At 33.1% G+C, this 27,537-nt stretch overlaps 1 protein-coding gene and 2 long non-coding RNA genes across 3 annotated transcripts; 1 reads left to right on the top strand and 2 right to left on the bottom strand.

Moving 5' to 3' along the window:
• Positions 1-1,802: 1,802 nt before the first annotated feature.
• On the bottom strand, positions 1,803-8,967 carry LOC148606469 (uncharacterized). Its single transcript, XR_015914983.1, has 3 exons — positions 8,892-8,967; positions 4,908-4,976; positions 1,803-3,318 (listed from the first exon to the last, which is right to left on the bottom strand). It is a non-coding gene; the product is annotated as an uncharacterized LOC148606469 (long non-coding RNA).
• LOC148606468 (uncharacterized) lies at positions 3,867-13,204 on the top strand. The gene is made up of 3 exons (XM_088544207.1): positions 3,867-4,026; positions 4,709-4,784; positions 9,115-13,204. The coding sequence occupies exon 3, from the start codon at positions 9,217-9,219 to the stop codon at positions 10,666-10,668; it is 1,452 nt and encodes a 483-aa protein (XP_088400333.1). The 5' UTR covers positions 3,867-4,026; positions 4,709-4,784; positions 9,115-9,216; the 3' UTR covers positions 10,669-13,204.
• LOC148606467 (uncharacterized) lies at positions 12,649-27,537 on the bottom strand. The gene is made up of 3 exons (XR_015914984.1): positions 27,411-27,537; positions 25,723-25,829; positions 12,649-13,448 (listed from the first exon to the last, which is right to left on the bottom strand). It is a non-coding gene; the product is annotated as an uncharacterized LOC148606467 (long non-coding RNA).

The raw sequence follows: 27,537 nt of genomic DNA, 5'->3' as shown, positions 1-27,537 counted from the left end.
TTTTTGAACAGTGGAATAAGCTGTTGTGCTGAAAACATTTTATTTTATTTATTTTTTTTATTTTTTACCATGGGCTTGTTTCAATGCTGAGACGTTACGCACGCTATTGCGGCACATTCGGTAACATCAGAATTCGACGTTTGTTGACACTTTTCGTTTCTTGTTTGCTTGCTTATTGAAACACGGGTACAGTAAAGTAAAATATACAATATTTTTTTTATTGGTAGCAATTGAAACATCTTGAATATTTCTTAGAAAATCGAAAAGATTAATTAATTTGATTATCAGTACTACCGGTAAATTAAATTTACACATGCATGTGCACCTCAGCGTGGAATGCAACCGCCACATATATGCACACTCGGTCTGTCTCGAGAGGGAACATAACAACTTTCTTCTGCAATAAGTTAAAATGTACATTTTGATATACAGAATTTGGACCTTTCACAACTTAGTATCTCGATTGAAAGAGCTTTCTATCCATCAGAAAATCGGGCTTTCATCAGCACCCATTAGATAGCCGCTCATTGATTTTATTTTCATTTGCTCATTTGCGTTTTCCAAAATAAAAAATGTTTATGACTCCCTTTCCTGCATTCATTTTATCTATTAGCATTCTGCTTTCCTATACATTTTTAAAGTTCTTGCAACCCTATTTTGCGTTTCAGACATTCTACTCCGATCGAATTCCTTAACTATAAAAAATTATTCTATTCTTTTTTTTTTTTTTTTTTTAATTTTTTGGTTTATACTTTCGTTTGTTAATAACACTTGTTAATAACAGATACTCTTAGTCTTTTTATATCCCTTTGATTTCGATTTTTTTGTCTCTTTCAGTTGCATGTTCTTTACTTGTTATTGCAGAGACTAGTATAAGTGTCTGGTTCTTGTTATCTAAAGCGGAAATTATTTCCGTTTTATTTCCCCATTTCCCGATCGACGGAAAACGTTCAAAAAGTGAAAGTTCGACAAATCGTTAGACATTTGTTTTGTTCGAATTTTATCCGTTTTAAACAGTTTAAACCATAAAAAATGAAATATGTGTATTCCTAAGTGTATGTACAATTACAAAGTATCATTATTTCATAGAAGAAATTGCCAATGGATTGTAGAATTGCCTTATAGCATGACATTTTCTCAAGGAACCCGGAAAATATTGATATCTGACATTTCGCTAGACATTTTCAAAAAGAGGTAACTTTTTTGTTTGTACTGAAATTTTATCAAATTTTAATGCCGACGTATTATTGTTGAAAGTATGTACATTTTTAGGAAACATTAATCGGAAAAGAATATTGTGTAAATAAGTTCTTACATTAATAACAGAATTTGATTACTGAACACTTCTAGAAATTTGACCATTTACCAACACTTTCATTTTTGCATTGAATATTTTTTGGCCTATTATTAACGCAATTTCGATAATTATCTTAAAAAGAACGTATGAAATTATTCTTCCATGCAAAATTTGGCGAACTTCGTACCCTCTGCAATAGCGCAAATCACTATTTTAGCTTTTTTGAACCTACACTGTGTTACACCTGACATACGAAATTTTGACGTTTTTTTACAGGTTTTGGGAAGTTTAATGGATTATAAAGAACTAGACGTACCATGTGTGACAAATGTTCAGAACTTATTATTTGTCCTGATGCCAACAGTATACAGTTTTCACATAATCACAGTTTTGATTGCTAACAATAGTCCTTTATAGTTTAGATAGGTGTGTTTTTTTTCAACACAGCCGCGATAGCGTGCGCAACGTCTGAATATACTGGCATATGGATCTGAGTTAATATAAGGACCCGGGGCGTTGACGCCTGAGCAATGAGGAAAATGTCTATCCAGCCATGATAGGTTGCCCTTTTGACTCGCCTTTTATGAGTAAAAAAAACTAAAAAGGGCGAGCCGTGTTAAATTCCAAGGCGGGTGCTTTTTCAATTTTCGAATACCTCTGCCTGATTAGAGTAATATTCAATTTGTTTATGTAAACAAGCGTTAATGTTTCTTTACAATATTCCTACTGTAATGACAATGAACATAACGTAACTACATGTATATTAAGAATAATGAACCCTTGTGAATCTTTTTTGTTTTATTTGTGTTCTGGTTTTTGCACTGTATACTTGTCGGCTTAGCATTTTCTAGACATAGTTTACAACAACCACAAATATCACACATTCCTTGACGTACTTAGTAAGGCGATTTTGGTATTTTTCAATTAAGCCCTTTCTAGATAGATATGTTTAGATTGATTTTCTGTCAAAATAAACAACCGGACATTTAAAGATTTGATCCTTCCTTTGTCGATGTCCGATTTAACCTAGGCAGAATAGCAGGTGATTGATAAATATTTTTTCTGCGTCATTTCTCCATAAGACGCAATTAGTATTTCGGTTATAACTTGAAATTTCAGGAATTGTGAATTATTGCATAAAAAATCGACATGTTGTGCCCAGATTACAGCATACATGTTTACTTTTTTCCTGTTAAAACACTTTACGAAATGAATATGGTGTGTCCATATAACATCAATTTTATTACTATCATCATTATTGTTGTTGAAACGCTTAAAGAAATCTATATGACGTGTCCAGTTTACACCATATATGTTTATTTGTTTCTATTGCAACGCTAAGTCAAATCTATTTGGTGTCCAGATTGCAGCTTAGGGTTTTTGAGGAGTTAGGTTTTTTTTTTTTTTTTGTCTTTGTTTTTGTTTTTGTTTTTATTTTTTTTCTTTCTTTAAATAGGGGTATCACTCATTTGTGAAGGTGACACAGTCTGTCTAGTCTTGCCTGTCTGTATGTCTGTCCATCCCTCATTATTTGTAGAATCGGAATGAAATTTTCACATAACACTAAGTACATATACCAAATAAATTTTACAGTAGACGCTCTACATATTTGAATCAATTTTAGTTGGTTCGTGGTTAATTAAAACTACGAATTTCAATTCCAAACGAAATATGAAACTTCTGTTGGAAACGGAAATGCGCCAAAGTAGTATGTGAAATCTAAATAATTGCTTAAACTGAATTAATATTGACTAGTAACATATAAAAGAATCTTACAGTTTCTAACAAGTGTTTTATATTTTTTTTCCGCAAACTGAACTTAGAGACACGTACAGTTAGAATAATTCGTGATCGCCTATTTTCCCTTCACTTTCTACAAAAGTCATCTGTTACAAAAATACAATATTGTGAGCTATATATCTCGATAAACTTGGCAATCTCACTGAGAAATGTTTGAACTTCTATTTTGTTTAACCATTCACTACGAATCTTTTGCTTCAAACATACTTTATATTTCCGCTCTGAAAAAGAAAATAGAAAGTGAATTTAAGGCATATTAAACGAATCAACTAAATGTATATTTTCTTAGTTTTCAGTCAATATATTAAGAAACACAACGAGATAAAAAACACAACAAAATTTTGATACTTTACAGCGAAAGTAAAATAAAAAAAAAACAGATTTTCTTTTAAAATCCATAGATTATGTCTTTTTCTGAGTTAATAGCATAGAACACAAACTCGTAATATTTTTTAGTTTTTTTTTTAAACTGGGTATTTTTGCATAGTATCCGTGTATTTCTTTGAAAATAAATATTGTATCTTACTGTCATGGTTTCTGGTTTGTTTTGTTTACCGTGTTGTACTTCTACATGTAGCTACAATTACATACATGTATCCCAGCCGAGTTTCTGACCTCGCGATCCTTAAAAATCTTAATTATATGCTTGACAAGATATTAAAAATTCATAGGTATAATATTTAATCCTTTTCTCACGTCTTATCCTTTTATTCTTGTCAAATTTCACGGATTAGTTCAAAATTGTTATTTTCAAATTAAACAAAAATGCGACATAAATTTGACCGCATATACATGTATTTGTTTGAGCAGTGAAGCATGAATTTCTAGGCCATTTGAGGTGAATAGTGTTCAGATATAGATTCAGTAGCCATTTTGGGGTTTGTGGGCTATCATCCACGTGCATTTCAAAGTCAAGTTGGAAAGTATCGGTAAGTTCATATTTATGATTTTTATGACAATGCAATTACCAAATGCGATATTCATATTATATATGTTGAAAAGGAGAATCATGACATTTCTGACATGATGTACACTCAAGGGGGAAGACGAAAGGCTCGTTTTGTCCGTCAATACCCCAGGCTTTTCAACGGAGCGTCTGAATATAGCTGAAATATTGCTGCTCGGACGTTAAACCCCAACAAACAAACAAACAACAATCAACGGAGCAATCGATAACATAAAACTTGAGCTAGAAAAAATTCTGTATCTTATATTATTTAGGCATTACATAAGAATTCACCCTTAGAGTCTTAGGTTAGTGCAGATGGAATCTTGCAACTCAGTTAAGCTCGTCTCCAAATCTGCACATTTTGTATTAAAATATAACTGGCAGACCGGGAGGGGTGATGACAGGTTGTGATAGCAACAGCCGTCAAACACCATTACATGTACAAATGTACATGTAAATATATTTTAATTAACTGTTGCAATGATACGCAAAATGAAAAATCGGAATTAATCAATTTACCATTTATTTAAATATCACTGAAATACTTAATTATTGCTGTTGAAAATGAAAGTATAATCTGGTCTGCTGTGTTCGTTACATGTGAATGACAGGTGAAATTGATGACAGGTGACGATTTTATTGAAGATATTTAATGTTTACAGTGGAATAAATTTGACAAGTAGCCACTTTAGACCGTTACAGTGTGAGAAGAGAAATTAAACACAGATTTACAACTATGTAAGTATTTGTTAAATTGTAGTATTAGGGTAACCAATACTTAATTCAATTCTAATAAAATGTTTATTGCCATATAAAAAACTAAGTTTTTGTGACAAACATGTACAAATTTAATGGGCCCACCTGAATATTTACTGTCCAACTAAGCTGTTTTATAATTGACTGCCCGTGTGCTCATTCGAAGCGACTTCACTGCAAAATAAATGCATTAAAGCTGGCAATTATGAGATCTATAAATTAAAATTTCATCAGTGGTTAATATGTTAAAAAATGCAAATAAACTGTGTTAGGCAACAGACAAATGAAGCTCTAATGAAATACATGTACGATTTACACATGTCTACCCAAATATAGTAAACCACGAGTATTTATATCAGTGAACATCCAGGTTGAAACATATCGTATGTTCCCCCTACTCAAAATCAGAAATTGTGTCAAGTACAATAATCAGTATTTTTGGATTTATCAAGAAATACTTTTAGAATGTTATATATATATATATATATATAGACTGTTATATATATATATATATATATATATATATATATATATATATATATATATATATATATATATATATATATATATATATATATATATATATATATATAATTATTATTATTTTTGGGGGGAACACATTTTATATTTATCACATATAACTATTGAAACAAAAAATAAGGATTTTATATACATGTATGAATATTGATTTTTGCCATTTGAAGGAAAGATTTGACCTATAAATTTTGAAGCAGATAAATCATAGAGAAACTTACAAAATACAATAAAGATTGTTTATAGTTGCCATGGCAACAAATGGTGACTTCCTTTTCCTCACAGATTTGGCCTCATTCGTTACAAAATTCATAACGGATACCTATAAATCCCAGTTATTTTCTCATGAATAGTTCAAATACAAATTGACATAATAGTATATTTTAGTAGATTAATTTTAAACAGGAAACATTGCAACATCTTTCAAAACATGGAAACGTAGTTTCGTATGGTGTCAAAACGAAAATATATCTTTTTATGCATGTAAATTCACATGGAAACATTTTCCAAAATAATATGAAAACTATTAACTCTTAAATGTGTGAAGTTACATGAAAAAACATATCTTTACCATATGATTTTTACATGTATGTACTTGTTTTTCATGAATTACTTTGTTAATCCTAAACTTATGTTTTCCATACGTTTCTCAGTGGCGGATGCTGCCCACCAACCCCCCCCACCCCCCCCCCCCCATTGTAGAAAAAAGTGTTGAAAAATTGTGTGTGTTAAATTATGAAAAACGCTCACTTCGTGATTCTCACTGGTGATCCCTGTCAAGAATTCCCCCCACTCTTACCTAAAACTTTGGATCCGCCACTGTTTCTCGTGTTGGTCCTTAACCTTCGTTTTTCATGTGTTTTTATTTATAACATATTACAATGTACATATATGAAATTATGTGTTGCAATTTTCACTGTTTTATTCAACGGTATTAACTATCTGCATGTATGCTTGACAATTTATCAGTTGCGCTTGAGCACATTGTACATCCCGTCTTCTTTTTATGTGTGCAATAAGACTCATAAAATATAACTCGGCGAGTAGCGGATAAATGTAATGGAAAACGAAAGGAAGGATCTTCATAATGACAGATATTGTTTACAATTTTAACCCCTCAAAGTATCATCAAAATTTGTGTTCATGTTTCCCCAGTATTAAGTAGATGGACACAAAAACCTTAGGCTTGTATGAAAACAGAGGATTTAGAAATGAATCTAACTAAACTGTACCTAAAAAAATAAATAGTTTAAAATAAAATAATGATCATCCTTAAATTATTGATAAAATTTATTTAAAAAATAAACGTTTAATTACATATGAAAAAAAAACATCAGATACCTTTCTTTGTTGAGAGACTGTTTCGTAATCATACTATTAGTCATAGTTACCAGATTAATAAAAATAATGGGAAGATAAATGTTCCTATAAGATGTTTTAGAGTTTCTTGGAACCAGTGAATTATCCCCTGTATCTAATCAGTAAGTAATTGAATGTTAATTTCTCAAAAGGTGTCCATATCTTGAACATGGCATACCCCTTTCATGGTGTTATTTATAACAGCTGCCAGATTTATGACAATGTCGTGGAACTTCGGACAATCTCTAAATTATGATGGTGTAGTAAAAAAATAATTTGGAATTAACGCGAATTATCTCTATCATTCATCAGTAAATAATTTCATATTTTTTCTCTTTTAACAGAAAGGTGTCCCAACCTTAAAACTGGCGCATCCTTTCCGCTGCACCTTTTCTATATATATGGCAAAATGTTATTATAATTTGATACCACAGTTTACAACAGGTTATATCAACTTGCGCAACATTCTTGTTTAAACCCCCAAATATACATTTTTATAACCTAGTGTTGCATCAAATGTGCGTGCAATTTCGCAATATCTGTAGCAACGATCAAACTAAGAATGTTATCAAAGTTGTTATTTAACAGTCAAAATAGGATGACCGATGTATCACATGTTTATGAGGCAGAAATATTTGTCTTGCATGACAGAACATTTGATTTTACGGCTCATATAACTTTGAAATGAAAACCCCGGTATACCAAGCTTATTGATATGTTTAAGGAGAATCCGTTTGATCGACCAATCCACAACTGGCATGTTGTTCAATGGTATTTGGTAGTATCAGTCCGTTTAATGGTCAGGCAGGAAAGAATAAAATTGAAACTGACCGTTTTGGTTCCTTTTAGACAAACCTGGTAAATTCAAACAAGTCGACAAACAAATTTCAGGATTCGAACTTACACGTATTTTTTGTCGACAGATTCTTACTTACTGATTGGACGAAAACAAATGTGCTTTTTACTTTACATGTATGTTAAATGTGATATAAAAACTTTAAGCTTACGCAATAAATATATTACAAAATAATTGTCTATAAAGCAACAATGAATTTAAAGTAGAAAATGAAATACCCACAACTGTAATTTGTAATTCACAATCTTTCATATTAGCATGACCTTTTATCCCAATATTCTAAAACTACTTTATAACGAAATAACTATGTAATACAAACGGTGAAATGAATTAAAAGAAGATATACGTTTACTTATTTACATGTATAGGCAACCTTTATCTTAGACGGGTATTTACAAAAAGTAATCAAGGGAACCAAGGTTATAGCGGTAGTCAAAAGAATGTAATCCAGGGATGGAAAACAGACATACACAACAAAGAACATAAAGTTACTAAAATCATACATACAAAGTAACAAAAGCAAATGAGCAACTCGGACTCCACTAAAAACTGGGAGCATGGACCAGGTGAACCGGTAGGGTAAGCGTCCTCTGCTTTTCTAGAAACACCCGCAGAGTTGCTCATAAAAAGTCAAGTTCGGAGTAGACAAACGAGGAAAAGAAAACTATGACCCATTGAAGAAATCAGTTTTCATGGTGCAGATGGATATACCATAACGATCAACGAGTTCATGATGACGACCATAAAACTTTTGTAGTGATGACTTCAATCTTGTGGCAACATAACCCTGTTCCAGAAGCCTAATTGTAAGAAGTCTAGCGCGATACAAATAGTCTGCGTAGTTTTGGCAAGCTGTGGCATAACGTACGAGTTGTGATATGAACACTTCATAACAAAATATGTTAATACTATATTAAGTTCCTTGAGGGTATTTACCAACCCAGTGGTCAGACTTGTCTGACCCCGAATTATATCAAATTTTATTTGTCATATTTAGCAAAACATGCAGTAATTACAAATTTCAGAGTACCTAAAACACTGAGGCTTTATTCCTTGTATTGCACATGGTAGAACCTCTCGGTGATGGCTTCGAATCCTTTTTCTATAGTTTTGGATTTAAGTACTTCTTGTATACAATTAATGTTTGGATATAGATCTAATCATATATTCGATTCAAATACTGCTGGTGAGAGGTTACTCCTTGAAACACGTAAACAGCATATCGAAATTTGCAATATATATATGATTATTTTTTTTTGTATTTAAATCGATAAATAGTAACGTTAAACACTTGCTTGACTGAATACAACCTCCTTATTATTAGTCTGACCTGTACATACTTAGTTAAGTGGACGATTTGTATAGTTTCCAAACAGTAGAATCGAACGCAGCCATGCGGTGATCATCAGGTGTATATTATATTGACAGTTGTGTTTAAATCCCTAAAACACGCCCACCATTCTTAATGTGAATGATATGTAAAAACTTTAAACTTGTCAAATATTTCTCAAATACATGTGACAGTTCGACGTTGAAAGGTGAATGTCTTTTTTGTTTTTCCAGAAATTGTGTGCATTAACAAGCTGTTACATTGGAACGGAATTTTAAGTTCATTTTTTGGATTTAAGAATTTTATAGTTTGCTCTCGTGACTAGAACTAGCAAAATGTCAAGATTTTTTGGCAAAAAAGACAAGAACAAGGACACACAGAAGTTCTATGTGGAATTCTTGGGATGGATTGAAACTAAAGGACTGAGAGGTCGGAAGTATACGGAACCCGTCGTGGAAAACCTCAGGCGAAAGCAGACGAATTGGCAAAACCCGCCAAAGTTCACTCTTCAGGTGAGCAAACAAGAAATTAAAATTTCCCAAGACGTAGAAGAGAAGAAGAAACGTAAAATAAAAACTGTAAATTATCCTATCATTCCAACAAGAGATGTCACGTATGTTTCTCAAGCTACGAATCCGGACACAGGCCGTCCGGACGATATTGTCGCATGTATATATCTTGGATACGTCCCCCGAACGAAGAAGTACGTTCACGTTCATGTGTACAGATTTGACACTGCTGAAACCGCTACACAATATGCCAGACTTTTACACAGTATCATCACACAGCACTCAGACAGAACTAAAGAAATAGAACTCAATCTGGCCGCCAAAGGTTTGATCAATGAACCTCGTGTTATCGACTCCGACGGTACAAGTGATCAGAGAACGGACTCGGCCGCTGACTCGGGCGCTAGCACATTTAGCGAAAGCTCTTTTCCCGATATGGATGATATTGAACCGGACCTACAAAGTCTGAAGGAAGTACTTGCTTTTGATAATGTTACTGATGAATTTAAACAGAGACTTAATATGTCGAAGAAGGAAGGTGCGCCTATTCTCCTACCCCCTAAAGATTATGACACTATAAGCCGAGCGCGTGGGAACATGGACAAAGTCGAAAAGCGGAAGTGTCTTAACGAGACCATCGTTGGTCCGAACCGCCCTAGATCAAGAAACCGTTCCGATGAAAGCGGTGTTGATGTTTCATCGCCATCGGAAGACTCCGAAGATAGAGATAAGTTCACTTTCCTGGACAATAACGAAAACGAAAGCCCTATTTCATCTCCTCCTTTAAGTGCACGTGACGTGTACCCACCACAATCTCCACGAATGCCATCTACTCCACGTAGCACTCACGATCCACATGTGCTACAGCGGAATTTGTCATTCCACTCTAATTATAGCAATAACAGTTTCCGAAGCCGGGGTTCAGGGTCTTCTAACGACGGAAGTGCAAGAATATACAAGGGAGAAAGAGTCGAAACTGTCGATGATTTACCGCCTGATTACGACGACGAAGAACCTGTACAGATGCGAAAAGGAGGCCTAAACTGGAGAAACACGAACCTAAATGCATCTATGCCTGATCAACGCTATCAGCGGAATGCACATAGTGACAATTTGAACCAATCTATGCCGGCTCATGTATTTAAAAATGAACAAATGTACGCTGTCGTAAACCGACAAAGACCGAGCTCGACGAAAAATACTAACATTTACTCGCCGCGTTCTCAAGTTCAGAATAACCAGGTCCGCCGAGTACAATCTATGTATAATTATAAGTGATCTGTAAACTATTAACAATAACGACTTTCGAAAACCGTTCGCAACTGAGCGGAAGTGGAAATACCCCCGCGCGTGCTGGCAGTACCAGAAACTGACAATGACTCGCTGTAAAGATTGACAAGTTACATACAGGAAGAGCATAAAATCAAAGTGGAAATGAAAAATCAGGAACTGTGAATGTTTGTACATAAAATTGTTATAATTATGATAACAAGCATGTCAAACAATTGTTATATTATAAGTGGTATTTATTTATATTCTAAGTTTTTTCTGGTGTACGACAAGTGCTTTCCTTGATAGAGGAATTTTATTATGGTGCAATCTTGTAGATATTATTGTTGATTTACATTATTATAACATTTACATCAATTTGACATATTTCATTTTTCATTTCTCTTTTTATCTGTAAATGACATATTGATAGAGGTTCAGTATACTTATTAGGTGTTATTTGTTTATACAGAACATTTTCTACTTCCATGCGAAAGCACATCAGTGGCTTTCTTTTGTTTAAACATGTAATTATTCTGTTTTTGTTATGTTTTTTTTTTTCATTTTGTAATTATGAGAATGATACATCTCTATGCGGAAACTGTTTAGAAAATATTTAAATGGTCGAAATATGAAAGGTAAATTTTCATACAAGTTATTATTTAATTTTAATGGGTGTTCTTCGTAAAGTTTATTGTTGATAGGAGTTTAAATTCAGACTTTGATGTACATGTCTATTAAAGTAACGAGAGTACTTGCTATGTAAAAGGTCACGGCGTTACGATGAAGATTGGAATTCCATTCGGTTATAAAATTTCTCTCATATTTCCCCACTTTTGGTGGGTGCAGCTATCCATGGCATTTTAATTGCATGTCATGCATGATAGTAACACCTGAGACGGGAATCTTATTTTTTTGCAGTTTGTAATCGGGATGTTTGCATATTTGACTTTTGAAAATGTGTATTGCACAATTTTAAGTAATATAATGCAAGATTTTTTTGTTTTGTATTTATCCTTTCGCGCAAATTTTAATTTTTGAAACAGGTGTTCCCATTCGCCATGTGGAGTTATCTACCATGACCATTTTTGGAAAATGGCGTTCGATATTTCATTAGAAGTTATGATACCGAAAAATTTCGTAAAAATCAGATAAAAGAGTGTCGAGTATCACCCATTGTTCGATTAATCTGATAGTTATATGTTTTAAAACATAAAAGATCGTAAATCTCCAAGTTTAAAATGCAAACATTAGGTGTTCTAAATTTGATATGCTGGGGACTTGCCAAATATTTACCAACTATCCCGGTCGCACCTTGTTGGTCATGAAAGAGTTCTTAGATACATATGATAGACATGTGCTAATGAGTTGAAGAAATAGTTTGGTTTTTGATTAAGACTCATTGTTTTTGACTAGCCGTCTGCAATAAGTATATTTTAAGGACATGTTTAATTTATTCGGTCTGTAAAATCTGTTATTGTAGTAAAATTTACGAGGTTCACTATGAGCAAGTAGATTCCTTCCTTATAAATGTACTAAGCATGTTTCAAAAGAAAGCTCTGATATCATCCTTTTTTTTCTCAGGAAATATTTTGCGAAACACGTGTTTTCCTTTGTGTAAATTAATCTTAGATATCATATGTCTTCAGCTGGTAACTTTCAGGTAAAACTAAACCACACTACACGTAGTGCAGGAAATGTACATTGTAGAAACAACATTTTGTTTCGATCTTCTAGATGTCCATCGATTTCCACTCTGCTTTCAAAAAGGAACGCAGTCTAACCTAGTAATTGCGTTATTCTAAATTACTAAATGATAAGCAATGTCTTGCCTAAAATACTAATTCCACTCGACTAAAAGCTACAAAATAATTTATCGTGCCAGTACTTTAAGTATGCAAATTGTTATTTAAATTTGTTTACAATGTTATTTGTGTCATCTTGTTGACAGTTCCATATTTTGGAATTTTGCATGTTTTGTTTTTCCTCTTATATCATACACAAACTTTTTTGGTTTCTCTTTAGTTTAGGTTAGTCCATCAACTGGATATTTAAAAAAAAATAACTTAAAAAGAATGGATACAAGTTTATAGAAGTTTTTGATATTCTGTTTTCCTCTGTTTTCGAAAATTTAATTTTTGTCGGCTTATTAAATTCAATTTTTTCCACATTTCTGAATTTCAAATTTAACCAAACGGGTTGAAGGTTATGTTAACAGGGATTATAAAAAAAGTTTGTCTACCTCAATTGTCCTGCAATTATTGTACACCTTTCTTTAGACTATGTACAGAAATTGTACAATTTTCCATGTTTCGCATGTTCATCTACAATGTTGTTTTGTTGTATGTATCAACTTTTATTGCACATATCAACCCGTATCGTTTGTAATGTTGTAGTTCTGTTTTGATTACATTATTATATATTAATGATATACGACTCAAAATACAAAACACGTGATGACAGAGAAAATATTATTTGTAGTATACGAGAAGATATGTATGTGTTGAATTTTTGTTATTGTTTTGTATTAAAATATTTAACTTTATTTCATATTCTTTTTTATGAGGCAGGTGTAACCTGTTAGAGGTCGAAGTTGATATGTAGATATATCAGAAATCTCCTTGTCGCTATTTTCCCCCTCTTGTCACTGTTTCCAGATATTTTGATGGTACTTGTCACTTCTTGACACTAGTCTTCTTGTCGCAAATTAGTGAGACCAGTAATACTCAGTGTTCGTTCTAAAGTAAGAAAGACCTACTCTTATGACACGTCGGAAACGGAAAAAGTACCTGAATTTAAAAATATATATATATATATTAAAGGGCATATAATAAACGCTTTTTAGTGAGGAATATACGCAAATTCCGAATATATATGGGAAAGACTTCATGTCAGACTGATGCTTCCAATCTATAACTTTATTTCGCATTTTAATACCGTTATGGGGACTTTGTCTTCTATCACTATTAATACAAGGCTTATCAAACCAGAATAAATACACAACCGGAATAGGATTACGCTTATTCCTTCGCATGGGTATATAAACATAAGGCACTAAACCAGAATACTGAAAGAAAAAAAATCAGTCCAATAATGACCATAAGTGGTATACTCCAAACAGGTTCCTGTTTATTATATGCCAAACAAGATCAGCACAGAAATCATGGTCAATTTGCAAACACATTTTGTTCAGCTGACTTCAGACAAATGGTCTAACCTGTATTCTAACTTATTTTAATGTACAGAGGTAAAAAAAAATAATAATAAATATTAAGTGATTTGTTATTTACCGATACCCCTCATCTGAACTTTGAATAAATGATGTGTACACTTTCTTCGCAGTGTCTTTTTTTGTTGTTGTTCGTTGGAAGGCGACACAAAGTTTATGAACTTTGGTTCCAAGATATCTGTACATGTAATTGTGGAACATGTGACTTTTCCGAATTTTATGGAGAAAAACAAAGAGGAAAAAAATGAATTAAATCATACACGTACACTAATTATATTTCTTTGAAAAAGAGCAGCATGGAAATAGAGTCGATTTTACATGTACATGTACATTTATCATAAAACCAAAGTAGTATTTAAAATACCAGGCGTTTATTGGTGAAAGGAATAGTGGAGCTGGGTTATACAAGAAAAAAAAAACAAGTAAGCCAGCGAAAATCACTTCATTCCAAACACGACAGGTGTACATTGGTACTTTTTTTATATGCATGTACATGTACATGACTTTTGTACGTACACACTGAAACATTGAGGACTCTTGGCCATCGTTTAAGGGAAGACAAATTATAAGCTTTACACATGCATATGTTGCAAGTTGGAAAATGTCACCACAATTTCTTGATGCGCAAATTGATCAGATACACCACATGTGGCTAAAATCAATGTTACGATAATTCAACTTATGAAAAATTCAATATCACAGGAATTGGCGTACAATCATGTTATTGAATTATGTTGAACTAAATAAAAAATTATGAATTTTAAGCATTTTAATTATGATTCTTCCCACGTCTCAATGTTGTATCTTGCAAAAAAAAATGACATGTCATTGTTAAGATTGATATTAACTCAATGATATTGTACAATTTATGAATCAGGCGGTTTTGGGGGTCAAATTAGAGACATGTGCATCATTTTTTAGCTGCTACTGCTTCGGCATGTGTTGAAAGAAGTCGGTTTTAAAACTGAAATATTTCATTGTTTGAGTGAGGGAAACCTGCATTTTTAATAGAACAGTTAGACGTATATTCTACACAATGCTACCGTGGTTTTTGCTTTCGTATTACCCATTTGATATTTTTTTTCACTGAAAATACTGACATATTCTTCATAATTATGCACAAATTGTTTTTGTATTTAGTCTTCAATCTGAGAAATCTATATGATTTGTAAAATGCATTGTCATCTGTAATTACGAGCTTTTGTTGACTAAGTTTTATCAACTGCATGATACGTTAAAGGACTTGTACTTAATATTACATGAAATCGACACTTTTATGTCATTTATCGCCCAGGTAATTTACAAGTTTAATGGTCTTAGTAGGAGTCTGTTTATACATGGACTGGTTGTAAATTGTGCAGTTTTTGTTGTTGCTTAATATATTTGTTATGCATAGATTCATAAATACCTTTTAAAGCTAGTTACGTTTAGATACACATTGCAACTTTTTGGAGTTGAAATTTGCATGGTTGGAGTCCGCTTATGCAAAGAATAAATAACTTATTTATTTATATGTTTTTTTTTCTTTTGAATGAGACGATAAAAGAACTTTATGCGGTGGTTCTATAAATATTTTGAATCGACTGACCTGCTTCTTAAATTGTGTTCATTCAAAATCAAATTTTTATATGGTACGGTAGTTCATAATTTTTACATTGAATTGAATACAGAGCATATGGCAGGCGTCATATTTCAAGTTGCACACATTATATATGTCAACTAAAGATTCCAAGAGGTGCACCTGTCCCTTTTAAAAATAATGGCGTTCGCGTTGTCTATGACACCGGGCCTTACACTTGAACATTTAGAATATAGTTCGCGTACCTATATTTTACAGTAATATACCGTTACAAGTCTGCCAACATCTTCATTACTATGCAACACTGTTAGCTCATTTTCGTCAGGTGAGAAAAAAGAGAAAGTTACTCGCAGCAGTTACGGAAACAAAAGAAAAATACTATATACCCAATTGTTTATCATTTAACATTTGTCAACATTAAAATCTTTAGACTTCTTGAACGTGTATGTTGTTAAAAGGAGGATGACGCTTGTCCTACCGACGCACTTGGTCAGCAATCTTTATACTACCAATAATTTACCAACGTTAAACACACATATTTCTATTTTGTACTGAAACTGTACTGTTGTAATGACTACTGAAACAGTACTGTATTTTACAATGACTGTACAGTACTGTCTTTTACAGTGACGGTACAGTACTGTCTTTTACAGTAATGTTACAGTATGTGACGGCGCACAAGACAACACAGTCAATCATGTATTTTTGAAAATGTCTATGCGGTCTTCAAGGGTAGACCAACTGTTCATAGTAAACATTACTATAATTATACTGAAAAATGTAGCACTGAAACAATAATGTAAAACACAATACTGAAAACTTACTGAAACATATAGTACTGAAAATGTTTTGTAAAAGACAGTACTGAAAACATACTGTAAACTTTAGTAAAGAAACAGTACTGTGAAATTCAGTAATGGAACAGTACTTTAAAATTCAGTAATGAAACAGTACTGTAAATGATAGTAATGGAACAGTACTGTGTAAATGACAGTACTGTAATATTACTGTAAATGACATAACTGTAACATTACTGTAAAAGGCAGTACTGTAATGTCACTGCAAAAGATTACTGTTTCAGTAGTCATTACAATAGTACAGTTTCAATACATGATTATCTTAGTGTAGTCAAGTTTTTCGGTTTTTTTTTTGTTTTTTGTTTTTTTTGTATTGTTATCTGTTTGTTGTTCGTGCCGATTTGCAACTGTAATCGTTTTTAATCATATGATTTTCCCTGGTGTTAACGACAAATCTCTGTCCTTAACACTAGTGACACCTTTTATGGACAGTTGATCAGGTTTCCATTGCATTTGTTGTTTATATAGTTGCATTTTGTTTCGTATACGACACTGTTATAGGTCACTTGCATTTCGGTATTTGGGCTACAAAATACAAAAAGCGGGAAGCGGTGCGTGCTGATCCGGATTATATCTTATTGTGCGCCGAATGTGGGTCACCACTGTATTAAAGACTATGTTGCCAGATTAAATCTTAGGGCCGTGCCTTGTATAAGTAGTTCAAAGGAGCTTTGAACAAATTCCAACGCATAACAGTAAACATTGTGTAATTTAAAAATGTAATGTATATGCATTAGTAGCTTAGAACAAGTTTTATTTTGATTACAGGTGCGTAGGGGATAGTTAACATTTAGGATTTTCCTTCCTCCGCAAAAGTTGCAAGAGTTATTTGTGCAGCATATAAACTTTAAGATTAAAGTGCAGGGTCAAGATTTGCCAAACTATTTATCATAAAATTTACATTAGTAGCTCTTGCTTACGGAAGCCCTTTAGCGCCAGGTGTTCACTTATTTTTAAGTCGTTATTACGACTTAGTACTTCGTTTAAACAAGTGAGTATCTCATTTTAACGACATTGCTAACAACGCCAGTTTTGTCGCTATAACAAGATACTAAGTCGTTTAAACGAGATGCTAAGTCGTTTAAACAAGTTAGCAATGTCGTTTAAACGAGATACTTTGTCGTTTAAACGAGTTGTTGAGTCGTTTAAACAAGTTACAGTTAGCTATGTTGTTAAAACGAGATACTAAGTCGTTTAAACGAGTTACCGAAGTCGTTTAAACGAGATATATGTACTAAGTCGTTATAACGAGATACTTAGTCGTTATAACAACTTAAAAATAAGTGAACATGTGGCACTAATGGGCCCACACTTGCCCTATGTAATCTCGTGCCGCTTGATTACACGATGTACAATGTACATATACGTACACGTGTAGGATTTTCAACCAAAAGACAAGGCTTAAAACTGACTGTATCAAACTGACATCCAAAATTTACTGTGCTGAACCTACAGGATCAAACTGTCAGAATGAAAACTTAAAGGGCCAAACTGACATGACAAAAAATTGCCTTAACTTACAGGGCCCAGCTTTGAGGACCAAAACTTTTAAGACTAAAAGTTCATTAGAGTATAATAGACCGAAATACTGATGTCCGGGTAGGTATTATAATTATGTACATATATCAAGTTCAAAATCATAAAAAAGCAAATGTTAAAAATGATTTTGAAGAATAATCAGGAGATATTTTTTTTACAAAACATTTTTGTGTTTATATTCCCGATGTAGGTCAATTGTGGGTTAAAGTTTCGTTTATTTTGGACTAATAGTCAATTTGTGTGACAAATATGACCCATAAATTCCTAAGATAGTGGAGAAATTGCGGCAAATTTAACTTCAGTGAAATTTATTAGATTTGTTTAGGAATCAACTTGAAAGATTAGATCACTAACAACATTGTCACAATCTGATATTTATACAATAACATTTGTTTACAAACATTGTTTGTATCCATAGAAACTAGTTTGTTATGGTATAGTTTATACGGTACATACGTTTGATCAGTGACGGCCTAATTGCTTTTAAGGGTCTACAATTCGTATTTCAAGAATACTGTAGACAACTAGATATTATAAAATGATCGAATTCGTTATTAAGCCTATCGAAGATGTACCATCGGTTAAAATAAGTCAGGATGGAGTGAAACGTGAAAGTCAGAATCGGATATTCATTGACCATTTTAATAAGGGGGAAGGGGCTGGGATTATTTTGAAAAAAATATATAATCCTAATGTGAGCCAAAAAAAATCATCTTGAACATAAAATCCCACTTCTTCGATAAGAAAATGGTCTGTGTCTAACGCGAAAAGACAAAGTTCGGGATAATGTTTTGTTTTGTTCTACAATATTCCTTTGCAATCGGTAGACGGGACTGTTTGACCACTCCTGCTACAGTAACAATGGTCTTAATTTTTTTTTTCAAACAAAAAGTTCTTGATTTTTTTAGAAAACAGTACGCAATCCCTTAGGTAGCACTAAAATGATAATTTTCCAACATTTTGAACTCAAGAATTAAAAGTAAATCCATTTTGTTCTGAGGAAGATAAGCGAAAAACAATGATACAAGGTGCACACAACCCTTTATATACATGTAGTTTCAGAGAATTGGATCGGTCAACGTACGAACAGATCTTACTTCATGCATGTTTTTCATACGATGATTTTATTCGTGCAAACGAGAATGGGTGAGCAATTCCGATGGCATCCCTATGTTATGTCTCGTGGTACATTGAATGCTGGGCTACCTTTTACTTAGTTAGTTCGTAAAAAATAGACAGGGAAAACTTTGTGCTGAGAAAATCATATATGAAAACTGAGTTCATAGTTTGGGATCTGTTCAAATCCCTCATTTCACTTGTCGGACTTGTATGTTGTCAGCAGAACAGTTCTGGAAATGTCATCATGACAACAACAAAACCATTTTGAAAATGATATCCTGACAACAACAGAACAATTTTGGAAATGCCATCCTGACAACAGCAGAATAATTTTGAAAATGTCATCCTGACAACAGCAGAAAATTTTTGGAAATGTTATCTTGACAACAACAGAACAATTTTTGATAGTCTGCCTGGGCTTTAAAAATGTTTTCGTAGCTACACCAAAGAACGTCTTTCCCTTCCTCTTTAGAAAGGTTTATTGAATGTCTAACTTGGTACTGTACTGGACAGTTCCATCTCCAGAAAAGTTTCTTTACATTCTATCTTTACGTAGAATTATCTTGACATGCCATGACATCGTAACTTACTACTCTAAAGCAGTAGCCCATTAATGTTTCTAAGAATTCGACCCTAGAACCTTAATAGTTACAGAGTTGTAGGCCCTTAATTAACAGTTGTTAGAAAGTTTTAAAAAGGGTTCTAGCTGTTTATCAGTTGTTTATTGAAAGGTGTACTAGGGGTCAAGAAGTTTACCTACATGTACTTGTGGTGTACTTATGGCTTTAAAACCATTAACTTGAAAATAAAATTAATTTTCTATTTTTAGAACAGTCTTGTACATGATATTGACTTCATTATTTGTTTTTAGAATTAAAACAAAATAACAGTTTTAAAGTCCATTGAGAAACACACCACCGTTTGACGTATATTCCTATTTGTGTGATTTTCACTTAATTTAAGAATTAACATTCCGGAATTGAAACAACTTCGTGGTGACTTTAAGTGGTTTTAACCGCACAAATATTCTTATACAATCGAAGTAAAAACCAATAAATTCATCGATAACGTAAATAACATGTTTACTTCGATAGTTCCTTATTAAAAGTTAAATTATGTATTACATGTGCGATCCGGTGTACTATGAATTGACCAGTGGTTGGGTGTCTGGCATTACAACAACGGACGTTCTGTTCCACGCAGTAGTCACATGAGGCGAGCATTTCGAAATAGTAGGACATTATGGGAATCCCAAGTTGGAAGTACCTGATACCTGTTTGTGGACCGGTCAATATGTATTGGGCTGGGACCGGTGCATTTTAAATTTTCATTTTAAAAATTAAATGTCCTATCTTCTTAAATTACAAAAAAAGTTTATGTCTCATTATCAATTGAGCAAAAAGTGAGTGTCCTAACTAATATAGTTAAATGTATATTAGAAATAAGACATGATTTACAACATAGATACAAAACAGTATTATTGCTTGTAAAATATATAAGTCAGGTTTTGAGTTAATACTTGTTTGTCACTCTTACAAATTCAAATTCAAATCTAAATCTAAATGCAATCCATATCAAAAACCATGTTTTTGTTGATACATTTGTAAGAAATAGCTGCCGCCCTATCAGCGTTAACTTGGAGTCCTAAATATCAGGATAAAAGTAGAAAAAGTGTAGTTCTTTTGCATTTTGCACCGGTCCCAACCTACCCCCGATAATACTGACTGGTCCCTTAGAGTTTCTTTTCCTTAATTTTATTTTGGTTTTTTTTATCTTTCAGCCTGAGATTTGTAATGAAAGATGCGTTTGAATATCCGAAGCATTCCAAAAATTTTATAGCATGGTAGATTTGACTTTCACTCATTCTACTCCCACCGGTTCGTCTGGTACGTCTTTTACGCGAACAATTCGAAATAGACCATAACAAGAACACGATTCTGTTATACGACTGAAGCTACACCCACGGTTTCGTTTAAGGTGATTGTGCTAACAGTGCAGAATTTTACTTTTAAAGACAAAGCTTACTTAATATGTATTGAATGCAAACACAACTGTTTATGCTATATATACGCATCAGAATAAAGAATTAGATGAAGCTGAATTACCGAGTAGTCAAGATTGAAACATAATTTGTTTTAAGATTTATGGTGATAAATCTGTTCTCAATTAGGCACGTACACTTGTTTACAGAATGATTCACAAAGTTTAATATATGCATGTGCTAATATATATATATTTGTAGGAGCTCGTCTCAGTACAAATCGGTGTCAAAGGCTGTTAATCACTAACATCAGTGTAATTCACTGTACTGTTCCGCAAAAATGGGCACAACTCCGTATGAAAACAAGTTCTGCGATATTTTGAAAATTAAATTGTACAAAATCTGTAATGTTAATGTAATATTATATGAAAGATGATAAAGATGCTGGTTCTTTCTTAAGTGGACGTCTCGTGTCAGGTTGGATGGTGTTCTGACATAAATATTTCCGTACATGTAATCTTGTCTTCGAGATTTATGCCTGATACTTTGAAAGGCACGTACTAAATTTACTTAATAATTTTATCTTAAATTGGTTTTCCTTGGAGACTGATAGTACCAGGGTCAGAGACGGCCAGTTCGTGAATCCATGAAGATGAATTAAAAGCATTAAATGTGCTTATTTTCATAATGGAGTTACAGAGTTCAGTCCCCTGTCCTTACGAAGTCCCTGTAAAGATGTTTTGTTGAAATCACGGTCGATCATTCTCTTGTATACAAAACATCTCAATGAATGCAACACAATATAATTATGTAGAATAAAAGACCATTCTGTATTTAATGTCCATATTGTATAGAAAACTTTTCAATTATTTAATATTATTCGAACATTAAATTTTCGAACTGTACCTAGATAAAAGACGCTCAAATATGCTTGATGTATGCGGAATGGTGGCTTCTTTATGAAACATTAGGTATATAAAACATAGTACTATAATAGTAGAATGTTTTAAGCTGAGAAGTTTGAGTAAACAAGTTCTTTCAAATTCTAAATTCCATTCACAAAATATGTTAATGTGACCTTGATATTGGTGAATGCGGTTAAAAAACCGAAAAAAGGAGAAACGCCAGAGGTCAAATGTTTGATCTTGTTCTGGGCGTATTGATGGATTATCGTGTAGTAAGCGGATCATCTCCACTAAATATCTTGAGAATGTGTCCCTACTCTAATAATGCATCTTTTCACTTCTTAACCACAAGGCACAATAAACAGTATTATGTAAGAAAAGATCCACTACAACGCGACGACTGTGCATGACAACAATATTTGCCGGTCTGTCTGTTCGCCCGCAAAACTGAAGTTGTGTTTACAAGTCGACCAGTCGAATCGAAATCTAAGCTCACCTTGCATTTGCTTGCCGTCAATACGGGGAACTCATACGTGTATATGTGTAATAGTGTCCCTTTTGAATCACTGATTTCAAGAGTTATGTCCCTTACCCTGAGTCTACCTCCTTAAAAATGACTAAAAGAAACTTTTGGGTACACTATTTTTAGCCGAAACACTCAGTGGGTATGGTAATGAAAAACACACTTTTTTTTAAATTTGGCTTGATGCCTTATTTTCTATGTAATAGTAACTTGTTCTATCTTGCTTGTTACAAGTTATGATGTATTTCACAATTTTTAACGTGTCAAACCCACATTAAAGGAAACTAGTTCAAGTGTATAAACCTAGCTCAAAATTTTAGGAAACTGATATTTAGTTGGACATAAAATTTGAACTTAATGTACCACTATTTGAATTCTAATCATTTGATACAAAATTTCCACCTAATTAAAATGAATTTTAAAGGAATTTCTCGATCTAGTTCGTGACCTACATGTTTTACTACTAAGATTTCTTTGCGTCAACCATAGAAGATTATTTTTTTCAACCATCAAAGGCTACGTATAAGAAACGTAGATCAAATTTCTGTGGTTAGATAATTTATTTAGGTCTCCACAAATAAATATCTAATTATCGTCCAATCCTTATACTTAAACGCGCTATTTAAGTCCCATTCAAACTTCTACGTTTAAGGACCTAGGAATTTATCAGATTTTAAAATTATGAATGAAAGAAAATATTTAAATACACCTTTAGACTAACATCAATCTGTTTCGACTACAAAATTCTAAAAAAAAGTTCTGTTCATGAATAATAGTAAATTATTAAGACCTAATGTAAATACATATATTTTGAATTGATAATTAATGTACCAAAATTCTTTGTACTTTTAAAAGAGCTTATTTAGCCTATGACCATTGACGTCAATATCTTTGACCTACATGTCTATACTTCTTTTCATATTAGGCAACTTTAACTTTGAGCCACTGTATAAGTTGCGATCAAGGTTCATACATGGATCGTACAGCATAACCCAAACGATTTTAATAAGAAAATATTTATTTTTACGTGATTGGTTTCATTCACATAAAATTGTTTACTTTTTATTCTACTGAGAAAATAACAAGTGTTAAGTCTTTTTACATACATGCAGGGGGAATCAATAGATTTTAAAAAGAGGGATCCCAGAAAATAGAGAGTGTATCCGGCTATCACTTGCTCATTGTTACCAAACTTTTACACGAAATGAAAACAAATGTTTCCGAATAAATGTGGTTCCCAATCCCATCGGACCCCATCCATCCCCCCTCTTCCCTAGATTTCCCACAGACTTGCAACACATTGAATTTTCCCGACAATAGAGGTACACGTATTTCATAATGGTGAGATATTATTTAAAAAATACAAGTCATATTTCAAGATACGGAAGAGATGGATGAAGGTAGGAACATGTCTGTTAACAAGATGGATAAACATGTTTTGTTTTTGTTTATTTTTTATGGCCTTTTAGATGACCTTTAATCACCAGTAAATCAAACTCCCTCGCTTATTTTCCTTGTTGGCATCCTTTATTCGCTTGTCATCCCATCTTCAAAAGTGCATGATACCATGAACACGGATGACCCATACAAATATTGTCTTCGACACATAAAAGGACGACCTTGCATAGACAAGATACCTCCTGTATCATTATCCCAAATCTGTAGTTAGGTGTCACGTTGACAACTCCATTATACAGATATCTAGATTGAAGATAAACTCTCCTGCTTACAGTCCCATTTGACGGGAAATTTGGCAGGTGTTTGCCCATAGAATACAACTCGCTGTAAGCAGTCGGGAATATAAGCCCCCTCTAAATTACAAATGTCCTGCATGATATTATACATTTTCATTTGTGTTTCTAAATTTAGAAAAGATGACGGTACTGCAAAAGCACATTACTTTGGGTTGTAAATAGAACTAGCAACTTGCTTAGCCATACGGCACACAGATCATTGTTGATGTAAATATATATATTCACATGTTGTCAACAAAAATGCCAAATACGCGTAGAGTCATATTCTCCCTTGTGTACTGTACTTAAAATTAAAGTGGAGGATCCAGTGTTATTAGTTGGCTCCAGTTCAATCCCAATCCCTTTTCCATTTAATATGTGTAAAGAATTTTTCGCTGGCTAATTGGTCAAGAAAATCCCCATTTTTATCGGACGTTTAAGTCCACTTTGACTTCTTACAGTTAGGCTTCTGGAGCAGGGCTATGTTGCTGCAAGATTGAAGTCATTACTACAGAAGTTTTATGAACTCGTGGATTGTTACGATGTATCTCCATCTGCACCATGAAATCTGATTTGTTCAACGTGTCATAGTTTTCCTTTCCTCTTTCGTCTACCCCGGAATGGACATTTTTATGAGCAACTCGGCGGGTGTTTCTAGAAAAGCAGAGGACACTTACTCTACCGGTGCACCTGATCCATGCTCCCAGTTTTTAGTGGAGTCCTAGTTGCTCATTTGCTTTTGTTACTTTGTATGTATTATTTTAGTTACTTAATGTTCTTTGTTGTGTATGTCTGTTTTCCATGTCTGGTCTTTGTCACTGGATTGCTTTCTTTTGATTTTCGGTGTAACCTTGGTTCCCTTAATTACTATTTATTCCCACACTTACATGACAATGTGTTCAATGGGCATGGAAGATTTTACGTTTGGCAAAAACAGGAAAAAAGTATAAAGTTTTGTATAGTACACAAACTAAATATGTTTGGCAGTGGCATGTTTTAGGCTTATCCAGATCTTTAATTGGACGGGCCGAAGTTTTACAAAAAGTAGGCGAGTGAATACTGTTTAACGAAGAGTGTCAGAAGAAAATTACTGAAAAGTCAAAATGCAAGGTAGAGCCTGTATATGAAATTTAATGACACTCTTGATGCCAGTATAAGGGACATAACTTTTTCAATCACTGATATGTTTGTATCATATTCAATTTCACCAAAGTCTATCAAGCTTTCTTTTGAAACAGAATGAAATCAATCCAAGTTACTTTGATGCTTACATTAGATTGATGTAAAATGCTGAATACAAACATTCCAATGATTTGTACGAGTCGTGTCCCTTATCCTATGTCTACCTCCTTAAGCCCTGTTAGGAACATTCAAAGAAATATATATCATAGTGTGCGTCCATTAAAAAGATATTGTCAGCACAAATATTTCTTTTTTTTTTCATTTCAAGGCTCCTTCATAGGAGTACATGTATGATACACCTGCCTGATTTTTCTGTAGACTATTTTGAACAACTGTTGATAGGGTATTTTAACGAAACAGTTTGATCAAAACAAATGCCTATTACGTATTGTTTTAGTATACAATAACTTACTCACAAGTGCCAGTTTTGTTGTAATCGAAGCAATTCGGAGGTGTTTGTGGTGACCTCGGGTTGTATATTTTGGGTCCAATGTCAACGTCAGGTATTGTGTGATATTGTCGCCTATACAAAATGTACAACTCAAGAAATTAAAATGCACGTATGAATTCTTTCTCCTTTATGCTTTTTGTTTGGGTAAACAAATGTTATCAATTTAGTGATATTGTACATTTTGAACAGAAGGAATTTACCACATGAAATTGTAGTACGGCTACAAACAGGTCAAGGATAAATACGTGAACTGTTAGTCCTACATGTATATGTAGTTTTGCCTTTCGCTGTGGTTTGCTATTGTAGTCTTCCAGGTCAATCCTATAGTATATCAGATTTCCGATTATTTTAATTTTCTCGCTTTCCTATGGAGTTTTATATCATAATACCTTAATCAACTTGATGCCATACGGCGATAAGAGTTTTAAAAAATAATAACTAACCACCTCTCTCATTCATAAAATGTTGGACGTAAAGAAATAATTGGCCTAAATTTCATTCATTAAGTCCTGAAATTAGTTCTGATGCCAAACCTTAACTTTAGCAATTACATGGTTTTTACTTGACTTAATTTATGGGATTTTCACTACGTTTAAAAAAAATATATATATCTATTACAAGAGAAAAATAACATCAATTATCTTGCGTGCAACAAACAATTTCGTTTTTCAAAATAGGTGCATTTTTTTCAAGGTAAGAAAAACAACAATTAATTTGTTTTTTGACAACGGTATTTTGTGTAAGTAACTATAGTTCTACCATATAATGAATCATTCGTAATCACATGTAGTGCTAAAAGGAAAATTTTAAACATCTTTACTGATATCTTCCAAAAGCATCATTGTAGGACCAGTCTCCAAAAAAATCCAACCAAAATGGTTGCTGAGCGAAACGTGCATTTCAAAAACCGCTAATGATACATTTGCACTCTTAATTTTTGCATCTCCGTAAAATTAAAAATTGAAAATTTGGCATTTTTTCGCAGAGATTTTTTAAAAATTATATTTACTATGTACCAGAAATATGTGGCAAGCATGACTCTTAAATTTGACTGCACAAATAATGAAAATTCAGGTATAATTTTCTATAAATTAGTTTCTTTTTTTTTCTTTTTCTGACTATGTTTGATCCACAGCATGATTCTTTCAGAGACTGGTGTTTAAAAGTCCAATTGTCAATTCACGCGCATTTATGACCTTATGTGTGTAGAACCTTTGCCCGGTGTATCGATTGTCGCGAGGCTGAACGCTTTTATTTTCTCTAGGTCAATATAGTGAAAATACGGTTAACAATCCCGGTTGCAGATTTCAGACAAAAATGCGTTAATATACATGTAAACATTAACTACATTGTTTGTACATACAACCAAAAAATTGGAGATAGATACCAATATGTCTGTGCCAAGATACGATTAAAGGAAAACAAGTAGATCTTCCAGTACTAAAGGGGTGTTAGGAACTAAGCATAGGACGAAAATATGCGTGATAAAGGTAAAAGCTGGGATTATTAAGTAGACAACGTGTAAATACAAACAAATTCAACAGACAAAGTGGAAGTAATATTTCTTGTTAGATAGAAGCTTAAGTATACATTGTTACTATGGATAATGGATAATCCGTGAATGTTTTATCTTTTTGTAAACTTTAATCTTACCTTCATTCCTTTTCTTCCAGTATATATACACTGTGGGCAGTTCTTTTTGTCGGTGCATTCTATTCTCACGTGGGAATGTCTTTTAATCATAAGATACATGTTACTTGTTTAAAAAAGTAAAAGGAAC

The sequence above is a fragment of the Perna viridis genome, chromosome 9 (assembly GCF_037379345.1).
Source record: "Perna viridis isolate PV_CMFRI_1.1 ecotype Kerala chromosome 9, ASM3737934v1, whole genome shotgun sequence".
Taxonomy (NCBI): domain Eukaryota; kingdom Metazoa; phylum Mollusca; class Bivalvia; order Mytilida; family Mytilidae; genus Perna; species Perna viridis.
Note: the sequence above shows the minus strand (reverse complement) of the source record. Positions and strands in the feature narration are given on the sequence as shown.